The 26,842-nt window shown below is 53.8% G+C and overlaps 1 protein-coding gene and 1 long non-coding RNA gene across 3 annotated transcripts in view; one reads left to right on the forward strand and one right to left on the reverse strand.

Moving 5' to 3' along the window:
* PDE2A (phosphodiesterase 2A) overlaps positions 1-26,535 on the reverse strand; it is a 95,133-nt gene extending 68,598 nt beyond the window's left edge. For both annotated transcript variants that reach the window (XM_086678224.1, XM_086678228.1), the window contains exon 1: positions 26,230-26,535. In XM_086678224.1, coding sequence (XP_086534350.1) covers positions 26,230-26,300 — 71 coding nt within the window. In that variant the 5' untranslated portion in view covers positions 26,301-26,535. The remainder of the gene's footprint in view (positions 1-26,229) is intronic.
* LOC147576741 (uncharacterized) lies at positions 2,240-3,715 on the forward strand. The gene is made up of 2 exons (XR_015241451.1): positions 2,240-2,364; positions 3,457-3,715. It is a non-coding gene; the product is annotated as an uncharacterized LOC147576741 (long non-coding RNA).
* Positions 26,536-26,842: the final 307 nt, after the last annotated feature.

The raw sequence follows: 26,842 nt of genomic DNA on the forward strand, positions 1-26,842 counted from the left end.
CCTTCAAATTAGAGGCAATGTGGCCTACTTTTTAGCACTGTAGAAAACTACATGGGCTAAGATGGTGTAAAGGTTCTGACCCAGAAAAGGGCCTCCCTTCCTTTTTTGGCCTCAGTTTCCTGCTCTATAAAGGGGGGTGACCGATGTAAGGGCTATTCTAAGCACCGAGTCTGAGCCCAGAGCACAAATCTCTTGGCAAATCCTGAGTACCTGTCAATCCCGGGCTATTATAGCCTGGATGGGACACAGGTACCCAGGAGCTGTCTGTTAAGGCCACTGGCCAGACCTATTTGTTCTGAAGACATCTCACACCCTGCAGTCAAGAGCCAACCCTGGCCTGGCATAGCCACCATCTCTTGGGCTCTCAGCTCTAAGCAGGACCTCCACAGCACTCACCTCGTGACAAGTTATTTCTTAAATCTTACTTGGTTATCTTACACTGCAGCTCAGTGGCTGGAGCCCCAGGGACATGCTCTACGTCTCCCTCAACTCAGAGAGATTCATTTTGCATCCATCCTTCAGATTCAACCATTCCTCCAAGGGTTTCAGTCCTAACTCTGCCACAGACTTGCTGTGTGATTCTGAGCAGGACACTGAACATCTCTGGACCTCATTTTTCCCATCTGTGAAATGTTAATACACTAGATTCAATAAACAAACATTTTTTTCTTTCGATGTTTGGCAGGATACAGAGATTCTTTCAAAAACATCCCCCCGATGTGATCCTTGAAATTCTCCATCCAGCCCCCTCCCAGAAGAGGCAGTCAAGGCTCCTTGAGATGCCAAAATGACAGGCCATGCGCAAACGCTCCTTGCCAGGAAGTGACCCTTCCTCCAAAGCTAGGGCTCCTCCGCTCCCCTATAGGTCCCTGTCTTCCAGGTCTATGTTCTGTGATTCTATGTTAGGTTCTCACCCTTGCTCATGTCTGGGACTCCCCCATCCCAGATAGTTTTAAATGTTCCCAGGTGATTCTAATTTGCTGCCAGGTTTGAGAACCCTGGATTAGATGTATCTTGTTCCTGGCTGACATCAGTCCCGTGGAATCGACGGTCACAGCTGGCCCCTAAAAGGCTGAGTGTGTATATCTGGAGCTGGAGGCCTCTGTGTCCGAGGGGTTTTAACATTTATTGAGCCCTTACTATGTGCCTCACATTTCACCTTCTCAACAACAGTATAAAGTTGGATCTATTATTAGCCACATTTTATACGTATGGAAAACTGAGGCACAGAGAGACCAAGTAATTTGTCCACAGTCACACAGCTAGTAAGTAATGGAGCCAAAATTCAAACTCAGACCATCTGGCTCCAATCTGTGTCCTAAATTCATGCTCCTTATCTTGAGGAAAGGCATGTGAGAAGAACAGATTTTCCTACCTCTCCTTTTGTCCCCAACGATGCAGTGACTGAGGGTCCTATGCTCCCAGTCCCTGAACCCTCTGCCCATCTCTGCCACAAGAAAACCCAGCCCCAGGAATGCCTGGCCCAGCCCCTCTAGACACTTCCTTTTGTCTCCCCACCTTACCGGCCGCTATAACTGCCCAGTGGCCCAGCTACTGAGTATTTTAGGAAAAGGTGAGTCAGCTGACAGCCTGTCAACCTGGGTACCAGGCCTACCAGACCTCAGGCCCTGTCCAGAAACCAGCCCTCTGTTGTTCCCAATAATAATGACACTCCTGTGGGCCACGGTGCTCACAAAGCACTTCCTCATCCAGGCTGGGAGAGCAGACTTCCTGTTCGCCATCTCTCCAGGTGACAGAGTGGCACCAGCAGACACCCAGTAGACCCCACATCTGCTCTCATCCCCCATGCCCACCTGTCTTACTTCCATAAGCCTGTCTGGTGCCTGACATGCATTTATCCTGTCACTGTTAACCACGGTCATACTCCTGGAAGCCCAGGTTCGAATCTGCACCCTGCCTTGACATACTGGGTGACCGCAGGCAAACTTCTGGCCCTCTCTGTCCTCAGACTCCTCAGCAACTATAGAAGTTGGCCTGGTTCTCGTTGAGGGCTCAGGCAGATCAGGTGGAAGGAGGCAGGATCCAGGTAGGCCTAGCTGGGTACAAGGCAGCTTTCTTGGGCAGGCAGGCCTGCCTGGGCATGCCAGACCCAAGGACTATGAACAAGGACCAGATCTCAGTATGGGAGGCTCCTCAGGAGAGAGTGTATGACTCAGTCAGAGTATGACTTGGGGTGTGGAGCCCACAGACTGACAGAGGGCTCTTCCATCCTAGGGGCCCTGCAAAGGGACAATCCAAGAAGCGTCCTGGAGGAATCTGACATCTCTGTGGGTTCTGTGTCCATCTACAGCCTGTCCTCAATGCTTCAGCCCTGGAGAGAGCATGGGTATAGACCACCCTTCGGTAGCCGTGTGTGTGTGCACAGGTGGGTAAGGCCTTGCACCCAGGACTGTGAGCATGGTGTGGATAAAGGCAGGAGAGGGTATGACTAGAGGTTTGTAAATTTATTTCTTTGTGAGGATGTGTGATACTTTCACAGTATAGCTGAATTTGTGTGTGTGTACATCTATGGAATGTGCATATGCATATGTGTGTGCACACAGGTGTGTGTGTGTATGCACACTTGCAGATATGTGTGAATAGTTGTAGGTGTGCACACGGGTCCAGGTATGGCAAATATGTGCATTCGTGTGTGACTGTGTGTGCAAATGCATGAGTATGTATATATTCAAATTCACACCCAAAGGAGGTGCCGCCATGGCCACTAGCCTGGATCAGCTCTGGCTGTGGCCCCAGATGTGGGGGTAGCCCTCACAGAGAAAGGATCTGGCCATAGGCACTTATTGGGGAAATATGGATTTTGGCTTTGTGTGGGCAGGACCTGCTCCCAGAGGCCCAGCAGCAGCTGAGGGGGGAAGAGCACAGGTTGAGTAACTCAAGCCCAGGGGATGTGGGAATAGGGGTGGGTCATCCCTCGTCCATTTCCATGTCATTTGTATGCACATTTATCTTGTCGGCAGCAGGTGGCCAGGTCCACGACCCTAGAGGGGTAAGGGAATCCATAGCATTCCGGTCCAGACTAGTCCAGGACCTGTCAGCTCACAGCCAGGCTGAGGTCCACGGGACTCAGGCGTTGGCACATGTTAAGCCTTGGTTATCTGCTCCTTATCATCTGCAAACCCCAAGATCCTTCCACCACACAAGGCTGCCCCAGGCCACCATACACAGTCGTCGTCCTCCCATAGAGGACGTCCTCTTATACACAAACACATACTCCTATACCTGGAAACGTGTTCACACAACTCTTATACACAGAAGCACAGGGGGACAAGTCTGCCCTAGGGGGACCACTGTGCCTCCTCCCCGAGCTCCATACCTGCTGGGGTCATCTTTTCTTCAGCCTCACACACATTCACAGAGTTTGCAATTGCCTGCAGGATAAAGCTGGAGCTGTTCAAAGCCCTTAACCTATACCACCAACAAACTTCCTTTCAGGCCACACCTACACTGCCTTCTGGCCACTCCTCATGGGATCCACGAGGATTCCACAGATCCATCCACCAACCAGCACTCCCCATCACTCCGCACTTTGCCAGGTAGGTAGTCGGCCTCTCCACTATGCTGTCAACTCCAGGGGACAGGGCTCTTTGTGTTTTGTTCATCGCTGTGACCCTAGCACCTAGAAGAAGGCTCAACCCAGAAGAATTGCTCAAAAAGACATCTATTGACCATACAAATAAATGATAGAATCTTCCTTCCAGCCTGGTCTGCCCCATTATGTAAGATTTACCCAACTGTGTTTATTTTCTTGTGTGCCTCCCCGATCAGACCCGCTGCCCCTCCAGGAAGAGACTGGGTCTGATTCAGCTTCGTGTGTGTATGTCCAGCTCAGGGCCAGGCACAGAGAGCAGGGGTGGGGGATAGGTCTGGGGGGCAGATCCCAAGGCATCATGACCCCCTCAATAAGGCACAGGGATATCTGCAACGTGGGGCCACCTGGGCCAATCACACAAAGCCTACGTGTCCCAGGGAAGAGGCCTCCCAATCGCCTTCCCTCATCTGAGCCCCTTTCTAAAGTCACCTCGACTGGTGATCCAGCCTCTGCTTGCACACTCCCAGAGACAGGGAGCTCACTTTCTTAACAGCCAACCCCTTCCCGTGTGGGATGGATGGCTCTGCCTGATGCTGACTCCTCCCACAGCACCATCCTATTAAACCCTGATCATCCCGAGCCACGATTCCCATGGAAACCAGGAAGGAAGATGAGCAAAAGGAGAGGCAGATCCCAGCTTTCTCAGCAGCTCTACCAACCTCCCCAGCTTTGGGTCGAGGTGGGAAAAGGAGCTCTTGGCTCTCAGCCTACCCTAGGGAAAGGGGAGTGGTTTTAAGGTGCTCGGTCTCCCCTACTGCCAACCACCATCCTCGGGAGCCCGGGGTGGTGCAGAGACAATGCATTGCCAAGAAACTCTCTAGCAACCTCCACTGAGCCCCATCCCCCCTCACGGAACTTCCACCCTCCTCGCTGAAGCCTTGGCCCTTCATTAAGCTCCATCCCCCATACTGAGCCCCCTCCTCTCATCCCCCATGCCCCTACCCACACCCCATCTCCTCCTCTCACTGGAGCCTCCTGCCTTCCAGTCTGCAGGACCATGAGGGGTGCTCTGACTCCAGCCCTAGGAGTGGCACATAGAGACGCTTCCTCCCGAGCCCTGGCTTGCAGGCTGGGTGGATGAGGGAGGGCAAACTGGTCCTCAGCCAAGGGTGGCTGCCCAGACTCCCACCCAGCCCCGCCTGAACAGCTGCAGCCCAGCTTTCCTCTGTCAGCTATTCCTGGGCTGGCCCTGCTCCAGAGGTGCGTCAGGGTGCAGTCGATCACTGACCCCAGCCCCCAATACACACACACACACACACACACGTACACATACACGTACACACACACCAGGACAGCTCAGAGCCAAGCCCCTGAGGGATACTGAGGCACAAGAAAGTCTAAGTAACAGGGACCCAAGGCCCCAGGCTCTGAAAACTCCCTGCCAGCTCAGAAACCATCAGGGAGGGAGGCCCCTATCTATGGCTTTGAGGTTCCAAGAACTCGCAGAGCTTTGTGTTCTAAGAAAATCAAGCCTCTATTATAATGTCCCTTTATTCCAAGAGTCTATGCTTCTTACATTCTATGAACGCAAGAGCCTGGAGTCCTGAGAATGTAGGAGTCCAGGATTCTATTATTCTAACTGCCTGACAAGCCAGGACTCCACCAGGGTTTCCACACCCCTCAGAGCCTGATGGTGTGCGGGCTTGAGTCTCTCTGAATACCAGGTAAGAGAGACGGCCCCAGCGAACCCCTGCATCTGTGAGGTGCATTCCAGCCTCCACCTTTTTGCTAACAGCACTGTGCATCACCCTCCTCTCTGCTAATTAAATCTCAGACAACTTTAAAGAGAAATGGAGGGGACTGCCATCAAGGACTACCTTCTAAAAGCCAGGCCCACCTGGTTGATTCTCTCATTTAATCCTCATGATATTACTAGCCCAACTTTACAGTTGATAAAACTGAGGTCCCGGGTCATGAGGTCATTTGTCTAAAGTCACATAGCTAGAAATAGTAGAACAGTAATCCAAACAGGGCCCTTGGCAAACCCAATGCCTCCCAGTAGCAGGCTGACTCCTGAGAAAAGCCCAGGGGGCCTCCTTCCGGGCTCCCTCCTTGGCCCAGGGCCTCACTGCCCGCCTCAAGCTCCAGAAGGCAGAGACTGTGGCTACTTCTCCTCTCGCCTCCCCAAGCTGGAGGCAGCCTAGAGCCGGCCACATTTCCTGTCCTGATTGATCGAAAAGCGCTCGATCCGCAAAGACTCCGTAGTGGGACCGGGAGATGTGGCGTTTCGTTTCTAAGCACCCGTCGCTATGGAAGCCAGGTGCTGCCTGCCCAAGGCTTAGCAACGGGCCCAGCAGGGCGGGGCGGAGGGCATTGTCAGGGGCTTCCAAGGCAGCCAGCAAAAGAGGGGGCGTAGGCTACTCCGTTCTCCAAGCAGGAGGGCTGGAACTGTTGCCCTGGCTGGGCATGCAGGGAAGGAGGCGCAGGGGCTGGACCACGTGGGCTCTAAAGAACAGAGACCCAGAGGTAAGGGCAGAGAGAAACTTGCAGAGACAAAGGGAGTCCAGAGACAGTGAAAGGCAGAGACACTGTCTCTGAGAAAGGAAGATGTGGGAAGCTGGAAGAAGACAAGAGCTGGTCAGAGTCACAGAGACCAGTTACTTAGACAGTTGGCAAGAAAAGACTGACTCCCAGACAGGCCTGACTCCTGGGGAAGGGAGCCAGTGTGCCAGAGAGCAGGAGGGAGCCGCAGGGAATGACAGAGATGGATGGATGCGTGACAGGAGGAGATAAGCCTGAGGCAGGAGGCAATATAGAGTCAGATAATAAAGGAAAAGAGGACTACAAATGGAGGGGCAGGAGGGGCAGTATGAGGACAAGGGCACCAAAGTCACAGGAGTCCTGAGCTGGCCCCTCTTCCTGGGTCTGCCCATCCATGGCATGGGCCTCACCAGCTTTGTACCACCACCCCACCACCCAGCCTCTCCTGCGGAACGGAGTCGTCTGGGCCCTCAAGAAGGAGGCTGGTCAGAGTTCCCATGTCTCTCTTGTCCAAGGTCTTGCCCAAGATCAGCCAGTGAGGCACCATGTGAAACGCTAGGAAGGCAGGCCCTGGGAATCCCAGTCCAGACCTCCTCCCCACCCTCACCTGACCACTCCTTGGTTACCCATGGACATACAGTCAGTACGGAGAGGCACACGTGTCCCCCCACCAGAGTGAAGAAGATGACAGAACCTAAGATGGGACCCCTTCATTTCCTTCCTCAACAACCCTGTGTCCCGGTGCTGGGGACCCACGGGTGGAGCAGACAGCATCTGCTCCACGGCCCATACCTGTCTCTCTCCGGGGTGTGACTAGGGAAGGCAGACTCCGGGGAACCCAAAGTGGCCCGGCTCCTTGGGGAGAGGGAAGTGGCAGGCACATAACAGGCGACATCTCACTTGATGTTCACCGGAACCTGTTACAGAGAAGACTGAGGCCCCCAAAAGGCGAGTGACTCACCCCGACTAATCACCACCAGCCAGCCAGCGCCCGAACTACGGCCTGACCCCAGGTCTCGTGGGGCCAGTACAAGTCGGAGGGCCTGGTGGAAACCTCTCTGCCAGGGCGGAGGCAGCTGCTCCAGGAAGGGGGGTGCGATCCAGGCCTGCTCAGCGGCCCCTCCCAGGGGGAGGGGGGGGAAGGTCTCAAGCCCGGCTCTGGCCACCACTCCTCCTGGCACCAGACACCCTCCCCCAATGTCAGAATGGGTAACAGTGCCTCCGTCAGGTGTCAGGTACTAATCTCTCTCTCTCTCTCCCCCTCTCTCTCCCCGCTAATTGCTCCTGGCATTGTTAACACCGTCAGCTGCACCTGACAGCCTCTGTGGGAGCTCGTGTGCCTTCAGAGGTGCCCCATCCGCCCCCATCAGCACCAGCCTTGCTCTCGCCACACTCCTGAGGGAGGAACAAGACAAAGTCTAATTAAGCACCTACTATGTGCCCCCTGGTGGTGCGAAGCAGTTGACATTCATTATCTCATTAAATTGTCTCCTAGGGCTCTGAGGGCTCGTCCCCACCTCCTGCAGCCCCTGGCCTCTGGCCTCTCTGCTTGCCCTCCCCACACCTCACAGCACTCGCCCTGGAAACAGCCTCTGGGGCAGGGTGACCCCAGAGCAGAAGGTGAACATAGGCACCTGGGAACTGGTACTTTGATTCTCAGAGGCAGTGCCCATGATGAGGGGCAGGAAGGGGAGTCGGGGTGAGGTGTGGGACGACAGGGGGAAGGGCAAAGAAAGAAGGGAGGGCACACGGAACTGGGGGGTGCAGAGATGGCAGGCTACGAGCCACACTCCACATACACATGCATGCATGCTGGGCCTGGGCTGCAGCCCAGATGATCGACCCTCGGCGCCACGTTCCCTCGAGCCCCAGTCCCAGGAAGGTGGTGCCACAGGCATTATCGATTGATTGCCTCCCAGCCTCCTGTTCCTGATGCCTGGAGGCTGCCTCCTCCATGCAGCCCTCCAGCTGCTCAATGTCACCGCCAGGGTGAGTCTGGGGGCAGCCTGGGGACAATGAGCAGGGACTCCTCATCTCTCCCTCAGCCCAGCACTCTCCCGACTCCTCAGGAGATGGAGGGTAGATGGGTAGTGCAGGTAGATGGGTAGTGCAAGGGCTGACATTGAGGCTCGTGGTCATACATGCACATGTGTGCACGTGTACATGTATTTGTGTGTGCACGTGTGCATGAATAAGTAAGTCAGTATAGCACAAGAGTTGCAAATACAAGATGTAAGCTATACAACTTGGGTTCAAATCCCCCTCCTCCATTTCCTGGACATGTGACTCTGTGCAAGTCCCTTCACCTCTCTGAGCCTCAGTTCCCTTGTCTATACAGTGTGGTTACCAATAGTACCCAACTAATAGGATAAATGAGAGTACACATGCAGAACTCTGGCACAATGCTTGACATATAGTATTTTTTGATACATGATAGCAGGCTCCAGGCTCTGAGCTGTCAGCACAGAGACCGATGCAGGGCTCGAACTCACGAACCGTGAGATCATGACCTGGGCCGAAGTCGGACGCTCAACCGACTGAGCCACCCAGGCACCCCAATATATGAAAGTTTGTTTTTATCATTACTGTGAGCATGTATGCACGTATGCATGTGTAGATACCCTTGGAAGGAGGGATTTGTGGCACTCCAGCAAGGGGGTGTAGGCTGCTCCCTAACCCTCGACTCAGCCACACTCTCGGCCCAACCTCAGAGAAGGGGGAACTGCTGCATTGCTCCTCCCCCCACAAAACCCTACCTGTGCTGGGTGAAGCTGTTGGGGGGGGGCAGGGGGGAGATGGATGGCTTGGCGGCTACCAGGCAGGACTGGTGATTAGAAGGCTAACAGCCCAGCATCCGGAAAAGAATGGGAGGGAGGCTGAGCTGTGGGGCCATCCATCAAAGCTGGCAGGCCCAGCAACGCTGCAGAGTAGGGTGAAAGCGAGGCAAGGGGACAGCTGTGAGGTGGGGGGAGTGTAGACAGGCTAAGGGCCAGGCAGCCAGGCCCAGCCCAGCACTGACCTGTTCAGCAACCCTGAGTGAGTCACTGTTGCCCTGGGACAATGGGGCTAAAATGGCTCTCTCTGCCCTGATAAGTTCCGGCCACATCAGGCCCAATATCAGGCCGAACGTGAGGGCCCCAGAGATGCCCTTTCCTCCTACTGGTGCCCAATTCGGCCAAAGATTCCTGGGGGTGCAAAGTGAGGGGATGTGGCACAGTTCCTGGGCTGGGAGACCAAACACCCAAGTTTCTGACCCTAATCGCTTGCTGACCCCAGCCAAGCCCCTGGCTTCCCAGGTCCTTCCTTGAATGCCCTCCCCCACTACCCCCACCACACAAGAGGCAGGGGGTGGCGCATAAGCACAGCTCTTGCCTTCTCAAATTTCATTCAAACTAGGGGCGGGTCACCCATGGGCCCTCCTCACCTTTGGGAGGTGGTGGTTACCTGGAAAACTCCTGGCCAGCAAGTCTGGGGTAAGAGGTCCTAGCTGGGGTCTATAGAGTAGGATCCTGACAGAGCCCACAGCCTCAGTCTGTCTTTAATGACCTCAGTGAGCTTGATCAAGTCACTTTCTCTCCCTGGGCCTCAATTTTCCCATCCCGAAAATCAAACAAGCAACAAGAACAAAAATTCTTCAGGGGCTCCTTTTTCCCTATGGGATACTCTGCAAGCTGCCCATTGCAGCCATTCCCTCTCAGTCCTTCCCCAGGTTCCAGTCCTCCTCTGTGCCCTGCTACACTCCTGCATGTAGGCTGCTCTGCATTTTTGTCAACGCCCCACCCCTCTTTATATTTCACCTCTGGACTCATGGTTTACCTGTTCTCCTCTGATCCTCTGCCTCTGCACTGGAAAATATCCTCACTCAACAGGGCCAGAAGTATCACTCCCTCTGCAAAGCTGTTTGCACAGCCTCTGGCTGAGCTAAGTCAGCCCCCCCTTGCAGAGCCACCAGTGGCTCCCACACACCTTCTCTGAAGCCAAGACCAGGATTGGTCTATGTCCCCATCTCACTCTGGGCTCCTAAGAGTGAGGGCTGGGCTGGGCCTGATTCCCAGGATAGGGGAAAGAGGTGGGCAGCTCAGGGCCTTGAACAGGGATGAGGCTTAGAGAAAATGGAAGGAAAGAAAGGAGGAGGAAGGGAGAGAGGAATGAAAAGAAAGAGAAAGCAGGGAGGAAGAGAAACAACTGTCCCTAAGGTTCCTTTGGATCTAACAATCTGAAGGAATGTTCATCTACTCCAGATGGAGCCCCCATGCCCTGGTCTCTGCTCCATCCCTTGCTCCCCTCCCCCCTGCTCCTCCTTTGGGCCCCAGCCCCATCACACACAACAGTACAAAGGCTCAGAGCCAAAGGGGTCTCTGGCCTCTGCCGCTGCACCCTGACTGGAGGCTAAGAACATGCCTGGTCGTCATAGTGATGGTGCAAAGCTGTCATCACTAATTCATCGCCAGAGCCCTGAGAGGCCAGCGAGGTGTGAGGAGAGCTAGTTAAAACTGATCAGAGCGGCCACTAGGGGCAGGAGTCTTGGGGCTATGGGCCTAGGGGAGGACCAGGGATTAAACTCCATCACCCCAACCCTGCCATGTCTTTCCCTCAGCCTCCCAATGCCCTGATAGGAAGGAGGATTGCAGACCGCCCCTCAGTCTGTCTTGTGCACCTACTATGTGTCCAGCTCAGTCAGAGCTGGGGGTCAGTGAAGGCTAGAATAGGAATCCCCATACCCCAGCATCTCTGAGCAGTTATCCAGGTCCTGCTGTCCCCAACAGGACAGAGGGATGTCCCTCCTCAAATCACAGGCATTGAGAAGGGGTGGAGGGAAGCAGGAAGAAACGAGCCCCTATGTTGTACCCTCTCCAAGCAGGCAGGTGCCAGGCATTCCTTAAAAGTAATTCATTCAGGGGCGCCTGGGTGGCGCAGTCGGTTAAGCGTCCGACTTCAGCCAGGTCACGATCTCGCGGTCCGCGAGTTCGAGCCCCGCGTCGGGCTCTGGGCTGATGGCTCGGAGCCTGGAGCCTGTTTCCGATTCTGTGTCTCCCTCTCTCTCTGCCCCTCCTCCGTTCATGCTCTGTCTCTCTCTGTCCCAAAAATAAATAAACGTTCAAAAAAAAAAATTAAAAAAAAAAAAAAGTAATTCATTCAATCCTCTTGGAAAATCTATAGGATCAAAATTATTATTTCATTTTACAGACACCTGGATATTCTCTCTGCCTAAATCTTCCCAGCCAATCCCATCCCCTCCTCCAGGAAGCTTTCAGGATGCCCCATCTCACACTCATCCTCCTTCCCCTGAACTCCCAATGACGGTGGGTGAGGGTCCTGGTCTCTCCAGTCAGACTGGACTGCAGTTGAGGGTAGCCTGGGTGGACCCTCCCAGCCCAGCCCAGCTTCAGGCAACCAGGAGACTAAGCCCATTAGCACAGGCTGGAGCTGTCCATGTTTCCAAACTCTCCCTGGCCAGTCTCTGGAAGTCTGGTCTTTTTATGTTCTAAGTCGTCTGTTCCTCAGCTTGGGGGAGAAAAGCCAGTCTCCACCTGAGAGGCACCCCTGCCCTCCACTCATTTAGTTCCTTCATCCACAAACCTTGAAACAAGGACCCATTTGACGTAGGAGAATGGGAATGAAACTAACAAGCACTCACTCAACAGGCATTTATTGAACACCTACTACGTGTGGCCCTGTAAATACAGCTTGGGATAAAACAGTGAACAAAACAGACCCACTCCCTGTCTTCTTGGGGATTTTTGTCTTGTTAAGTCAGTACTGGAGTCTGTGTTAGTTACACACATTAACCCACTTGATCCTTACAATATGTGTGAAGGTGGATATTATTATGCCCATTTGACAGTGAAGGAAACTGAAGCTTGGGGTGACAAAAGAACCACACAGTTAGTAACCAGTAAAGGTGGGAAGGTGGATCACAGACCTAGTCCCTGCCCTCAAAGAGTTCATAACCTAATTTTTCTGTTCCCAGTTCTCCAATAAGCACCTCTGGAAAGTGTTCCTTGGGTCTGATCTGAATCCCTCTTGCCTCAGCTCTGACTTGGCCTGTCTTTGTTGAGACCTCAGCGGGGTGGAGGATTGGCTTTCATCTCCTTGCAGACACCTGGGGTGCTTCTATGAGCTCCCAGCCTTTTCTCCACCCCCACCTTGCACAGAGGCCCCCCCCCCCCAGGAGGGAGTGAGGTGTGTGCTCTAAAAATACCTTAATCCCTCCCTGCTCTCACTCTAATTAAGCTGAGTGAGTCACTACTTTAAGTAATTTATTGCTAGTTACATAATTGCTTTAATATTTGGTTCTAGAACTGGGGAACAAAAGTGCCCCCCTTCTTTTCAGGGAATTGCTAATCCACAGAGGGGTTTACAGCTCCTGGAAGGGGGAGACAGGAAGACATGTGGAGTCATATTGGGTAGGCCCCTGCTCCAGTCTGGACTAACACATAGCCATTCCCATCAGGGCCACAGGGCTCACCTACCTGATCAAGAGGCAGGTTTATGGGAACACCAACTCTCTACTTTGTCACCTACTCTGTGCATTTCTGAGGCCACCACTTCCAACTGACCTGGCTCTCAGACCCAGAGTCTACCCTCAGGAGATCACAGCCTGAACATCCCTTCCCCTCTTTGGCCTCATTACCTCTGCCAGTCTACAGGAACCAAGGCCCAGAAAGGGCGGGCAGTTCCTTGGCATCTCCCAGCATGTTAGAAGCATCCCAGTCTATGTGCCCAGGTTGTCAGCTCAAGGAAAAACCGGGACCTCTCACAGCCCTGTAAAAAGTCACCCCCCAAAGAGATTGACTGCAAAGGGCACAGGGAAGTCTGGGGGGGAATACTGTTCTATTCTTGATTGAAATGGTAGTTATATGACTGTATATATTTACTAAAACTCATCGAATCATACCCTTTAAATTTTTTTTTTTTCAACGTTTTTATTTATTTCTGGGACAGAGAGAGACAGAGCATGAACAGGGGAGGGGCAGAGAGAGAGGGAGACACAGAATCGGAAACAGGCTCCAGGCTCTGAGCCATCAGCCCAGAGCCTGACGCGGGGCTGGAACTCACGGACCGCGAGATCGTGACCTGGCTGAAGTCGGACGCTTAACCGACTGCGCCACCCAGGCGCCCCAAATCATACCCTTTAAATTGGCGATTTTATTGTATGTAAATTATACTTTAATAAAATGGACGTAAAAAATTAAATTTAAAAAAAGAAGTCGTGCCCCCATCTGCTGAGCCCCCCTCCCCCATAGCAAAACAGCAGTTCAGGCTCAGCAGTCACACAGAAACTGAGGGGGGAGGGTGCAAAGAACCAGTCATGGAGGGCACATAGTAGGTACTCACAGGGATGTTTGTTTCACTCAGTTCCAATTAGCAAGGACTCACTAGGCACCTCCCGGGTGCACTTGCACATCCTTGATCTCATTAGCTTTCCCTCAGCTCTCACGCAGCCCAAAGGGGAGCCAAACTGCATGCCACGTACATCACACACTTGTCTCATTTAATCCTTGCAGCAGCCCTAATGAGGTGGGTTCTATTAGCGTGCCCCTTTTACAGATGAGGGAACAAAGGTGGCAGAACTCACACACATCCTGCTGCCAAGAAGTGGAGGAGCTGATACTTGAATGAGGAGACAGTCCCCAAGGCTTGTGCTCATAACCACTCCCCTCTACACCTCCTTTTATCAAGCTAAATGGGTTAGGGTTAGGAGACCATGTATGGAGGATGTGCCTCCGACCCCAGGCCTTGGATCATGAGGTTCTCCCCAGACTTAGAAGTTGAGGCAGGGTACACCCAAGCGAAGAGGGCGAGTGAGCATGTGTGAGCGCAGAGAGGTGGCAAGAGGCAGGACTGGCTTTGGGAAAGGAGGGAACTGGGTTGGGCAGCAAGCCTAGAAGAAACACAAAAGAAAAAAAAATGAGGCAGAGGACATCTGGCTATGCCAGCCTGTGGGTTAAATGCCTGCTCACACCCTGAGCAGCCAGGACTCCTCATTGTTATTCCTGACTCAGTGCCCCCCAAATTTGTCTTTGTTTGGCTCCCGATGGCCCAGTCACAACCCCAATCACCACCTCACCAGGCACAGGCAAAAGTTTCATCCCCAAGCTTGTCAAAGACTGGTTGGAAAACAGGGATGCCATGTAGCAGGGGACAGCTCCAAGGTTGGGGAGTATGGAAGGGAGGCCAAGAACTAAAGAATGATAGGAATTAACCCAGTGAAGGGAGGGAGCATCCAGGAAGAGTATTCTAGACAAAGGAACAGCATATGCCCAGAGGGCAGAGAGGCTGCACAAGTGGGGAACCAAAGGTAGCTTGGTCTGGCTTCCTGATAGGCGGTCTGTATTTATGCCAAGTGTGTGTTTCTGTGTGCTAAATCCACATCTGTGTTGCTTGTGTGTATACCCGGGTTGGAAGGTCAGTTGTTTTTTGTTTTTTTTTTTTTTAATTTTTTATGTTTATTTATTTTTGAGACAGAGAGAAACAGAACATGAGTGAGGAAGGGGCAGAGAGAGAGGGAGACACAGAATCCGAAGCAGGCTCCAGGCTCCGAGCTGTCAGCACAGAGCCCGATGCAGGGCTCGAACCCACAAGCCGCAAGATCATGGTCTGAGCTGGAGTTGGACGCTTAACCGACTGAGCCGCCCAGGTGCCCCTTCTCTCTCCTCTCTCTCTGCCTCTACACCCGCTCACGCACGCTCTGTCTCTCTCAGAATAAACAAACATTAAAAGAAAAAAAAAAGATTTGTCCTGTCTCCGTTCCTCAGTATATATTGATGTCTCTGTTCATTGTGGGTCTCTCCACGTCTTTGTACTGTGGTCTGCTTCTCTGTGTGCGGGCTTCTGTGTCTGCTGAGCTTTTCTCTTGTTTGTCTGTTTCTCCACACCTGGAGCTGTATGTTTGTGGCTGGGACGCTTGGTGGCTTGGCTCAGGCAGCTAGAACCAGAAGCCTGGGGCAGGAGGGTGCAAGAGGGGGAATCCAGTCGCACACAAAAGCACCTCATGACCGTCAAGCGCTTAGTGGGGTGGAAGGCCGCACTGGAGATGCCAATTAACGCTGATAACAAGTCAAGGACCTGAGGCCCAGCGGAGGCTGAAGTGGGTCCCCACTGGCACTCAGGCACGCGGATGAGTTGGCTTGGCCAAAGCCCATAACTGCCCCCAGCACCAGGAGGGAGCCATCTCATTGACTCATTTCCCAGGGAGTCCAAAGCCCAGGCTCTGGACAGCAAGAGGGATTGAGATCAAACTCCAGGATGAAGCTTTTTTTTTTTTTTTTTTTTTTTTTTTTTTTTTTTTTTTTTAGAGAGAGAGAGAGAGAGAGAGAGAGAGAGAGAGGAGGCACAAGTGAGTGAGGGGCAGAGAGAGAATCCCAAAAGGGGCACGGAGAGGGGCCCGGGAGAGAGGGAGAGAGAGAGAGAAGCAGGGCTCACCCAAAGTGGGCTTGTGTTTTTTTTAATCCAAAGTGTGGCTAAGCTCACCCGACGTGGGACTCAAACTCATGAACCGTGAGACCATGACCTGAGCCGAAGTCAGATGCTTAACGACTGAGCCACCCAGGCACACCATGATGATGGTCTTAAAAGGGAGGATTTTATCAGGCTTCGCAGCGGGCAAGTCATACATGTTATCAAGAGATGAGGCGGCAGGGACATGGCTTTGCTCTTGGAGGCTATGGTCTGCAGCGTGGCTAGTGGCTGCCACAGACGGGTGCTCTGGGGTGAGGAAGCCACAGGCAGGATGAAGCATGGAAGGGTGCTCCTGGAAGAGAGTCTAGAGTTGTCACCCATCCCTGCATTAGTGGGCGGACACTGCAGAACTAGGACCATAGCTCAGATGGGTGAGCCAGGGGTTGGGGACTGTCACTCCTCCTCTGACCTGCCTACACAGCTCACTTGTCCTCAGACACCTGCATCGCGGCCATCTTGCCTCTCACCTGGGTCTCCACACCAGCCTCCTCGCTGGCCCCTCTAATGCACCCTTCACTTGGGGCTTCCTAAACCCAAAGCTAACTGTGACCCTGCTTATGCCCTCCCTGGCTTCCCTACGTGAGCTGGGCCTCCACCACAGGACCTTCCTCCTGGCCCTGCCACCCTGACTTCCTGCTGTCGTTCGTCACACCTTTGCTTGTGCTGGCTGTTTGCCTAGAATCACCTTCCTCTCCTCCCTCACCTGGAAAACTCACATTCATTTTTCAGGGCTAAGACCCATCATCACCTCCTCAGAGAAGTCTCCAGCAGCGGCCCCAGCATGGGCTTTCCTCCTTCCCTGCACTCACCCCATAAGGTTCACTGCCTGCTTCTAGCAAAGGGGAGAGCAAGGACTGTCCCGTCCATCTCCATGGACAGGGTGACAAGCACAAGGCGGGGCACGTGAGGGCATCCTTGAGGAGGGGTGGGGTCAATGAGCAGATGATGGCTCAGTGGGGGCCCAGGGCACACCGAATCCTGAGAATGACATTCTTCAGAGCCCCAGTGCAGCTCAGGTAGGGAGCAGGGCAGAAGGAGGTAGGGAGCAGTTGGCACCCTCTCTGAGCTTCAGGTTCCCATCAACCATTTGTCCCTTGTCCCTCCAGACCTCCACTCGTCTCCTTTGACAGCCTCCTCCTCTGCAGAGCAGCCCTTTATTCATGGCCCTGGCTCTCAGATCTGCAGCACTCTCTCTGCCCCGCAGGCCTCGTGGATGCTGGGCCAAAGGACCTCACCATGCCCTGTTGCATCCCTTCATCCTACCCCGTCTCCAAGATGCTTGCTTCATCAAACTGCCTTCAATTAAACCACGTAAGTGTGTCGTCTGTTTCCCCTCTACAAAATAGTGAGAGCTCCTTAAAGGATTGTTGAGGTGATTAAACAAGGTAATTTGAAAAATATAAAGGGTACTCTGTAATTGTCAGTTCTCTCCATCTAGCCTGCAGACTACACCCTACTTGGAGTTTTAAGACGACTCTGAATTCTCTGGCATGGGAAGGATGCAGTGCCCGGCTGTCTGCTTCTCTTCTCTTCTCCCCAATCCCTGCCCAGTCCACAGCACCAGAAAGCCTCTGCCCCCACACCACCCGGAACCCAGCTCTGAACCTCTCACAATGGGCCTCCAACCTTAGAGCCCCCCACAACTCGGCTCAACAGAAACTAGCTGGGGGCGCCTGGGTGGCTCAGTCGGTTAAGCGTCCGACTTCAGCTCAGGTCATGATCTTACAGTTCACGAGTTCAAGTCCCTTGTCGGGCTCTGTGCTGACAGCACAGAGCCTGGAACCCACTTCAAGTTCTGTGTCTCTCCCTCTCTCTCTGCCCCTCCCCTGCCCCTGCTCACTCACTCTCCCTCTCAAAAATAAATAAACATGAATTTTTTTTTTTTTAAAAAGGAAGCTAGCTGCCTGTCTGCCCCCTCCCTGCCAGTGTTGCCAGCAAAGCCACCATCTCCTACCCATCACACCCCTGGCTCCACCGGTGTCTTCAAATCCAGCCCCCCACCTCCAATCCCAAACCTCCAGGAAGATGACGTCTCTCCAGTTTCCCTGGAAAGGGGATCTCCTGTTTGCATCTTCTCACTGCCCAGGCCACTGGGAAAAGCACTGTGGGGCTCAGACTTCCCCATACTGAGTGGGCACCTTCTCTGGCACCTCCATGGCAGCTACACTTTGAAAGGACTTCAGAGAGTTCGCAGCCAGCTTCTCTGCTGGAACAGGAGTCTCTTCCGCAGTCTCCCTAACCAGGCTGCCCAGTGCCCCTGCACTATGGGCAGGAAGCCCCTTCCCTGTGGGACTGCCCTGCCCCCCTCTTTGAGCCAAGCCGGGCTTCCAGGACTCCCCGGCAACCCCAGCACCGTTTCAGCACTAAGAGCCCAAGGAGGGATTATAGGGAACGCCTTAAATGTTAGAATAGTAGAAACCTAGAAAAGCATCTGATGCAAAGATGAGGCCCCTCCCCAGGTCCCACTCCACTGCCGTACCCCTCTCCACGGAATCACCATGCTCCACGGAATGACAGACTTCACAAGTTCCCGGGAGGAGCCTCACAGCAGGCAGACACTCTGGTAGAAACTTCAAAGGAATCATCCAAGGCTGAGGAGGAGTGAGAATGCCCAGGTGCAGGAGGGGGCCTCATGCCACAGAACTGGATCTCTACTCTGAGCTCCCCATCTGCTCCAGAGGCTGGAGAGAGGCTGTCTAGGCCAGACCCACCCCTCTTTGTGCTCTGGGACTTGCCATCTCACCCTGGATCCTGCTGTGACGCTGAGTCGACCGTTACCCCTCTCTGGGCTGCAGGAGCTGCATCTGTACAAGAGGACTGGGTGGGGAGTCCCCGGAACTCTTAGCGGGGTACGGGTATGGCCATGTCCAGCATCTCCATGTGATAGCCCTGGATCCTGGTTAGCCCAGCCCCAGCTTGAATACAAGACACCGTGCTCCTCTAGAGCCCTCACTGACTAGTAGGGGGTTCTGGCGTCTCCTGAGGGAAGCCCAGCCCTACACATGACAGCCCCTCCAGCCCAAGTCCATACACATCTTCTCTCTATCTTCAGGCAGGTGGGAGTCAGAAGAGAAAGTATTGAATGTCCAGACCTTGGGCGTGGCTTTGCTGGGTCAGTGCCTTCACACACATTCACTCATCCGTGCCTTTACACCCAAACACGGACAGCCACATACACAGAGTTACGCACCCACACACAGTTTTATTAGAGCACATGTACATAACACCGTACACATAGGTGCACACACACTCACATACACATAAGCATTTACCAATAATCAGGCATAAAAATAGACACTCACATATTCACACATAGGAATGTGTCCACACTTTTATGCAAACACTGACCCACACACTCTTACATCTCAGACCCATAAACATACATACGCAACTGGAAGTTCACATTCAGGCACAAGCACGCGCGCGCGCGCACACACACACACACACACACACACACAGAAACACAAATAAACCAACTAATCTTACCCCTCATCTCAGCATCAAGTAAATCACAATCCAATAGAAACCCAGACTCCAACTGCAATGTCATTCCAGATCCATTTCCAAATCTAAGCCTGTCCCAGAACTGTGAGAAGAAAATATCTCGTCCCCTGGCTTAATCCCTTTAAAATGTCTGTCCCTGCTGTGTGGGGTCCAGTCTCTCCTCAGCCCTCCTTCCTCCCTGTGTCATTTCAGTAGGGCCCTCTCCCCCTTGGCCAGAACAATGGGCTACCCTTGCTCCACTCTTCATCTCTGCTCTTTGTCCAGCCTTTTCCTCCCGCTGGCCCTTCAAACACAAGGAAGATCCAGGCTGCAACTGACTGTGTGTGTGGCAGCACCCCCTGCTGGAGACAGGGGGCATTACAGCACAGCTCTAAGGTACACAGTCCTCCCTCCCCAGGCTGGGGTGGAGGGGAGTAGGGTAGAAGGGGGAGGAAGAAGAGGAATAAGTTGGGAAGAAGTTTGAGCAAAGTGCTGGGAGCACCACGGATGGACTTCAGAAGCCTCAGGCTGTCTTGTTTCTCCACTCCTAACCATTCAGCCCAGACTGCAACATCAATCAATCTTCCCAAAGTCCAGCCCTAATCAGGACCTGCCCCTGCTCAAAACTCCTAGGAAGATCCTGGTGGACTGTGGTATTCTCAGCCTGGAATTAGTTGCCTGGGGTTTGCCTAGTCCACCTCTTAGCCTTATATCCCAAGGGGCTCAGCCTTTGCTTTCTGTTCCTTGAGTCAGGTCTTTGTTCCTCAGTCCTCTGCTGAGATGTCTAATTGTCTGTATCTTGCCTGTCCTTCAACGCCTGGCCTTTGCCCTCTGGCACAATAACCCATGGAAAGAGCAGGAACTTTGGGGGCAGACAGACATGTGCTCCAAGCCTGGCTCCATTAGTCACTGGCTGAATACCTCTGGACAAGTTATTTCCCCTCAGATCCTCTGTTTCTTGATCCAGAAAACAGGAGTCTCTTGGGTTTGTGGTGAGGATTAAATGAGATCATAGATGTGAAAACAGTGTTCTGGAAGCTGTAAACTTCTGTATGGATGTGTGAAGAGTCCTAATTATGGCTTAATCCTTTTATCCCTACCCCCACCTGCACTGCCCAACATGAAGCAGGCTGAGGGGTCCCTGGGGAGGGAGCAAAGCTGCTCCACTTTTGGGCCCTGCATCCTCCAGCACCCTCCAGGGCCTGTCCCCAGCCTGCCTCAGCAGCAGAGTGTGGATTTAGATCCAAAGAGGCCGTACTAAGTCTACTTACTGCAAATTCACGCCAGACTACAACTCCCAGAATGACTCGCAGACTGCCATGGGTGTGGCCACTGGTTTAACCTCTTCCTCATGGAGCCCCTTCCTCCATTGTATTCCCTGGGGATTAGTCCCTGACCAGTCAGGGCAGCTGAGGGAGGTGGTCACATGTCTCTGAGGGCCCCTCCCACAGAGCATCCACACTGCTCACCATGCCCACCACCGCGGCTCCATTTCAGACCTCCTCGTGTCTCCCACACGATGACAGCTTCTGGGCTCTTAGCTCTGGTCTCTCCCCCTCCAGGCCCCCACTGAATCTTTCTAAAAGTGTAGGTGAGTGTGGGTGGTTTATAATGGCAACAGCTAACCTTTATAAGCACCTGCTGCATGCCTGCCACGAAGCTCTCCACTTCCAGATTCTTCTTGGTGATCCTGCCAGGAAAGTATTATTGTTCCCACTTCACTATTCACATGGGGTTCAGAGAAGCTAAGTAGCTTGCCCAGGACCACATAGCTCTAGAGTAATGGTGCTGATATTTGAACTTCCAGCTGTCTACCACCTTCTCTGTCCTATTCTCAAAGCCTCCTCTGGCTTTGAACCCAGGTAGCCATCTAAAAAGTGAGAACCCAGAAGCCTCAGGGTCCACATTTTTCAGCAACTACACTGTTGGGAAGTCCTTCCAGACGTCTGACTTAAATCCCTTCTGCTGCACCAAGCCCCAGTTGCCTCCTGTTTTTCAGGGAGGGCAGTGAAAAGGGACTTCAGGGAATTCAAAAAGTGGGTCATGTCACTGGGGACTTGGCCTTTCCCAGGGAGCGGGCAGCTGAACAATGGGAGATAAATGTGTTGAAAACATCCGTTACTAAATATATCGACTTCCCGAGAAGATGGGGGTGCTGACAGGGAGCCCATGGTCCCTGACAGAGAGGCCACAATCTTGTGGTTCACACAAGCTAGGGCAGTCGAAGCAGCAGAGAAGGCTGTTCTGGCTGTTCTGGGGGTGGGGAGGAGTGGGGGGCTGGGGCAGAGGAGGTGGGAGGCCAGCGTGGAAGGGGGTGATGTCTCATCCTCCCAGACAAAGCTGCCAAGCCTAAGCTGGCTTATTTGCATATTACTTTGCATTCATTTGCATGCCACTTTCTGGAAGGGGCTCACGTTCAACTGCTGCCGCTCCCCCATTTTCAGGGTCTCTGTTCACTGAACATCCCATTCTCAAGCAAGGAGGAGCCCCTCCGCAGGCCCTGATGGGGCCACTGGGAGAGACCAAGAAGTTGCAAATTCACAATGACGCCTCCAAGTCAAAGCTGCTGGCGGCACCTTGGCCACAGAAAGTGCTTCCTATAGTCTAACCTCAATTCCCTCACTTGTCTCCTTCTCCTTCTCTGCCCAGACCTTCCCCTACCCTTGCAATTCATGATTAGGCCACTCTGAATTCCTACAGTCCTTACATAAACAAAACCATGCTTGCTTTCCCTTTGAGGCCTTTGCACATGGTATGTGCTCTTCCTGTGGGGTTGTCAATTCTGCCTCATGAAGGAAGTCTTCCTTCTAAGGCTAGCTCCAAGAGCCCCTCTTCTTAAATACCTTCCTGCCACTGGCAGAGGTAGGGGAGATCATGGGTGTCCCTCCGTGTGGTCACTGTTCTATCTCCCCACAGAGCTGGTATGTCTGGTCGGGCAGCAACCCAGTAAATGTCAGATAAATGAATGAATGAATCCTGATCCCCCTCCCCTGTCTCTCTCAGCCCCTGCAGTCCCCCTGTCCCTGGAAGACTTCCCTCACCTGCAGGAGGGGCAGAAGTGAGTGCCTCAGTCTCCAGCTCTCCCTCCTGTCCCGGAAGACTTCCCCCTCATGCCCACTCTCACAAAGTCAGGAGATTCCACACCTCTCTGGGCTGGTAGGAAGTTCTTCCCGTTGTCTATCCTCATCCCCTTTCTTGGCCATGCCTACTTCCTTATCACTCCTTTTGGAGAGGGGTCAGGGACTGGCCCATCTCAGTTTGACCATCTGTAGTTGGAATAAGGGCTGCTTATCTCTCTCTATTCTCTGCCCACAATGTGTTCTTACCACTCCTGAACCATTATGCCCCAGCTTGGCCCTGCTAAGGGGGAAGGACAGTGACCCAGGATGGAGAAAGGGCACAAGGCCAAGTAGCCAGGCCTTGTAAAGGAGCCCAGGACAGATAAAGCCACTCCAAGGCGGGGCGCCTGGGTGGCGCAGTCGGTTAAGCGTCCGACTTCAGCCAGGTCACGATCTCGCGGTCCGTGAGTTCGAGCCCCGCGTCGGGCTCTGGGCTGATGGCTCGGAGCCTGGAGCCTGTTTCCGATTCTGTGTCTCCCTCTCTCTCTGCCCCTCCCCCGTTCATGCTCTGTCTCTCTCTGTCCCCAAAATAAATAAACGTTGAAAAAAAAAATTAAAAAAAAAAAAAAAAAAAAAAAAACCACTCCAAGGGAAGGGCTGCCCAAGAGGGAAGGGATGAGCTTCCCATCCCGGGGGTATGTAAGCAGGGCCGATCAGACCTGTGGGCAGGTTGCAGGAAGGAGTAAAGCAACTGCTAGAAGGTGGCCCAGATGCTCTTCATGTCCTCTCCCACTGGGAGGCTGCACTGAGCCTAGGTGCCCAGCCCTGCGCTGGGAAGCATGAGGGAGTGGCTCTTGCCTTAGAGTTGCTCCTTAGCTGGCTGGGTAAAGGACCTCACACACAGGGGCATCACAGGGAAAGACCAACTCTGGGCCACATTCTTTTTTCTTTTTTTAAATAGGCTCCATGGCCAACATGGGGCTCAAACTCATGATCCTGAGATCAAGAGTCACATGCTCTCTGCCTGAGCCAACTGTGTGCCCCTGGGCCACATTCTTGATGCTGTACTATCAGGGAGACCTCAGGGTGGATCACGGGGTCAGAGGGAGGGGGAACCAAGGAGGGCTTCCTAGGGGAGGCTTCCTTTTCAAAACTTTTCCTCAGCAACCCAGTCCTAAGAGGAGAACCCAAGCCCCTTAGTCTGGCATTTGAGACTACAGAATCTGGCTCTTCCTGCCCTTTCTTCCTCTTCTCCACTCCCTTCTTCATCCTGCCAACCCAACCCCTTTCTGTTCCTTGATCACACAGCACTCTCACATCGGATCTCCATGCTGTTCCCTCTGCTCTTCCCATGGGCAATCCCCATCCATCCTTCAAGGTGCAGCTCAAGTGACTCATCCTCTGAAGCCCCAGCTTGGTGTGGGTCCCACAGTTCCAGGGGGCTTCCCTCTGCACAGCACTGTTCACACTGCAAGGTTATAGGTCTCCACTCCTGCCTCCCTCATCAGACCGGGAGTCCCTGAGAGCAGGGTCTGGGTCTGGGTCCATTCTGTGTCCCCAGTGACCAGCCCCGTGGGCACCAAGCAGGCATTGGAGAGTCGCTGTTGAGTGAATCAATGAACGGATGGACACAGAAATGCAGGAACAGGAGCATGCCAAGTGGGTAGATTGTACAGGCCCAAGCAGCAGGAGCCTGGGGAGCACAGGCCTGACCCGACAGCAGCCCGGCTCAGGGTGAGACTCCCAGGCCATTAAGACCGAAGGCGGGTACTGCTGGGAGCTCTGCCTCCCCTATTTGGCTAGATCCCAGCCAAGCCATCAGCGGTCCCCAGGGACAGGAGGCTGGAGTGGGAAGCAGAAAGAGTGGCAGGAGCTGCTTGGTGGGCAGGGGCAACTGGGGGGTGTGGGGAGCATAAAGGCGATTAACCCTCACTGAGCCAACCCAGTTCAGGCAACCAACAGGTCCCCTGCAGGCCCTGAGGAAAGAGGCCTCAGTTTGCCTCTGATAAAGAGCTTCAGCCTCAGCCTCGTAGCCAGAGCAGGTTGACAAAGACATAGCCTCAGTTTCCACGGCTCCATGATCTCCAACCCTCTTCACCCTGGTCAGAAGTCCTACAGGGGATCTCTCCTGCTACCTTGTTGGCTTGAGCTTTCCAACAGCTTTTCCCTCCAACATCCTGACCCTCTGGGGTCCTGCCACTGCATCTCCCACCTGAGTCCAAGCTGAACCACCTCGACGTCCCCCATCCCATCGTTTCCTAAGCCCTCCAACCTCTCCCTTCAGAAAGGCCCTGGTCATCTGCCCCTTGGCCCACCTGGCCCCGGACCTCCCTGATGTCCACAGTGGCCTGGCCCCCCTGTCCCGTCTCTCTTTGCTAGTCCAACCTTGACCATGCCACTGAGGAAGCTTTCTCAAACTCACAGAATTCTGTCCCTCCATCACACAGAACCTTCTTGGACTCCCTAGGGCCCTCCGGATAGAGCCCAAGAAGCCTGGAGTTCAAAGTCCTGCAGGACCGGCTGCTACCAACCCGGTCAGCCTCCTCACTGCTCCAGGGATACAGGGGATCCCCACCCAGGGCCTTTGTTATGCTGCTCCCACTCCACCCCCACCTGTTAGCTAGATCCTGATCTTTAAGCTTAATTATTCTCAAGCCATTTTATGTCTAGGAAGCTTAGGAGGCCCCAGAGGGCAGGGCCATTGTTGCCTATTTCATTTCTGCATCTCCCCACAGGGTGTAGAATGAATTGTCCTGGGCTCACAGAGGTGGTCGCACATTCAGCCACCCCCGCCCTGCCTCGGTGGGTCACAGTGTCCCAGCTGTGTCCTCAACCAGCAGGGGAAGGAAACAGCCACCCACGCACAGTCAGATGAACACACACAGAGACACACACACGTACACCAGCCACACAGGCACCAATATACACTCAAGCGCACCAGCACACGATCACACACCCACACCCGAACACTTATGCCACACACACACAGCGCAACACTAATATTCACGCACTAACAAATAAGCACACAAACAGGAAGGTGCGTGGAATCAAACAATGTGCTCAGTTTTGAGTCACTTTATTTTGCAGACGCGGCACACAGATTAACATGCGTGCCAACACATACGTTCAAACTAACACACACACACCTACACCCACACACACAGCAACCTGCACTCACACGTGTGCAGATGACCTCTCACAGTCACACAGGTTTGCTCACACATCCTGCCAGGCCACCGCACATTCAGCCACCAAGGACTCTACAGGCCCTTGTACACCCCACACGTCCCCTTGCACCTCACACCTGTAACACAACACACATACACACACCTTCACGTGCAGGCATAGAACTGCACCTCCACTGACCTGAAGACACACATCCCTTGCCCCCCACCTCAGCAGCCCTCAGATGGTGGAGGGGAGCCTCCACGGAACCCCCCATTCCACTCACCTGCACATGCACCCATGCACGTGGATGCACATGAGGCTGGTGCACAGGGGCCTCATTCAACCAGCCTCGTGGCTCTCTGGGACAGATGTTTTGGGGTAAAGTTGCCGAAACTAGTGGCCATGAATCCCAGTCCCACAAAAGGCGGTGGCCCGGGACCCTATTCTGTTCCAGCACCACTTACTCATTCATATTCATGTTTGTTCTCTCTCTCTCTCTCTCTCTCTCTCTCTCTCTCTCTCTCACACACACACACACACACACACACACACACACACACACACAACACTGGGTCACAGACATCTCATCCTTCTCTAGGGTCCTGAACCAGTTTATCTCAGCCCCCCAGACCTCCTTGGAACTCCCTGCAGAGACACCCCCCACCCCTAGCCCCTGAAAGGATAATTCAGGTTCATTACCAACCCCTCCCCCAGCCTCTTCTATGGGACACCACCCTCATCACCCCCTAGGTTGATGTCTGAAACCCCCACCCCTGTGCAGAGCCGCCCCCCCCCCCCCCCCCAGGCTACAGTCCAGCAACGGGGCGCCCAGGAGCAGGATCGATTCTCCCACGTGGCTCAGCTCCACGCCAACCCCAGCTCCTCAGCGGCACTCCCAGGACCCTAGTCCCTGGTATGCCTTGCAGCCGCTCACCCAAACCCCAGCCCCTGGATAGTACTCACGGCTCAGCCGGTCGCGCTGCCGGGTACTGCTGGCTCCTGCAGAGGATGGAGTGGCCGCATGCCTGCCCCATCGCTCCTCATCGTCTGCCTCCCCAGCCAGACTAAGGTGGCACCTCGCCCTGTCCACCCTGCCCGGGGTTCCAGGCAGGGTGCCTGGCCCAGTGGGCACAAGGACCAAGAGCAGTAGCCTGTCCCCAACTCAGTCTGGACTCAATACCCCAATCCAGCGCTGCTGCTGCTGCCCCAGTTGCTCCCACCTCTCCTGCTGCCACTGCCTCTGCCGCTAGGCTGGCTCCGGGAGGAGGTTGGAGCAGGTCTGATAATGCAGAAGGGGGAGGGAGGAGGGAGGAGGAACAGAGAGGCCCAGACAGAGAGGGAGAGAGGGAGGGAGGGGTAGAGAGAGACTCTGGCTGGGAGAGAGGAAAAGAAAGACTCACACACAGAGGAACAGACAGAGACAGAAACAGAGACAGAGAGAAACAGACAGGAAGGAGAAATACATGAAGGAAAGAAGAAAGGGAGCAGAGCTCCAGAGAGATCAAGATGGAAATATAAAGAGATCAGAGAGGCATAGGGAAAACACACACAGAGGAACAAAGACAGAAAAGAAAAG

The sequence above is a fragment of the Puma concolor genome, chromosome D1, assembly GCF_028749965.1.
Source record: "Puma concolor isolate L17-30 chromosome D1, mPumCon1.1.hap2, whole genome shotgun sequence".
Classification (NCBI taxonomy): domain Eukaryota; kingdom Metazoa; phylum Chordata; class Mammalia; order Carnivora; family Felidae; genus Puma; species Puma concolor.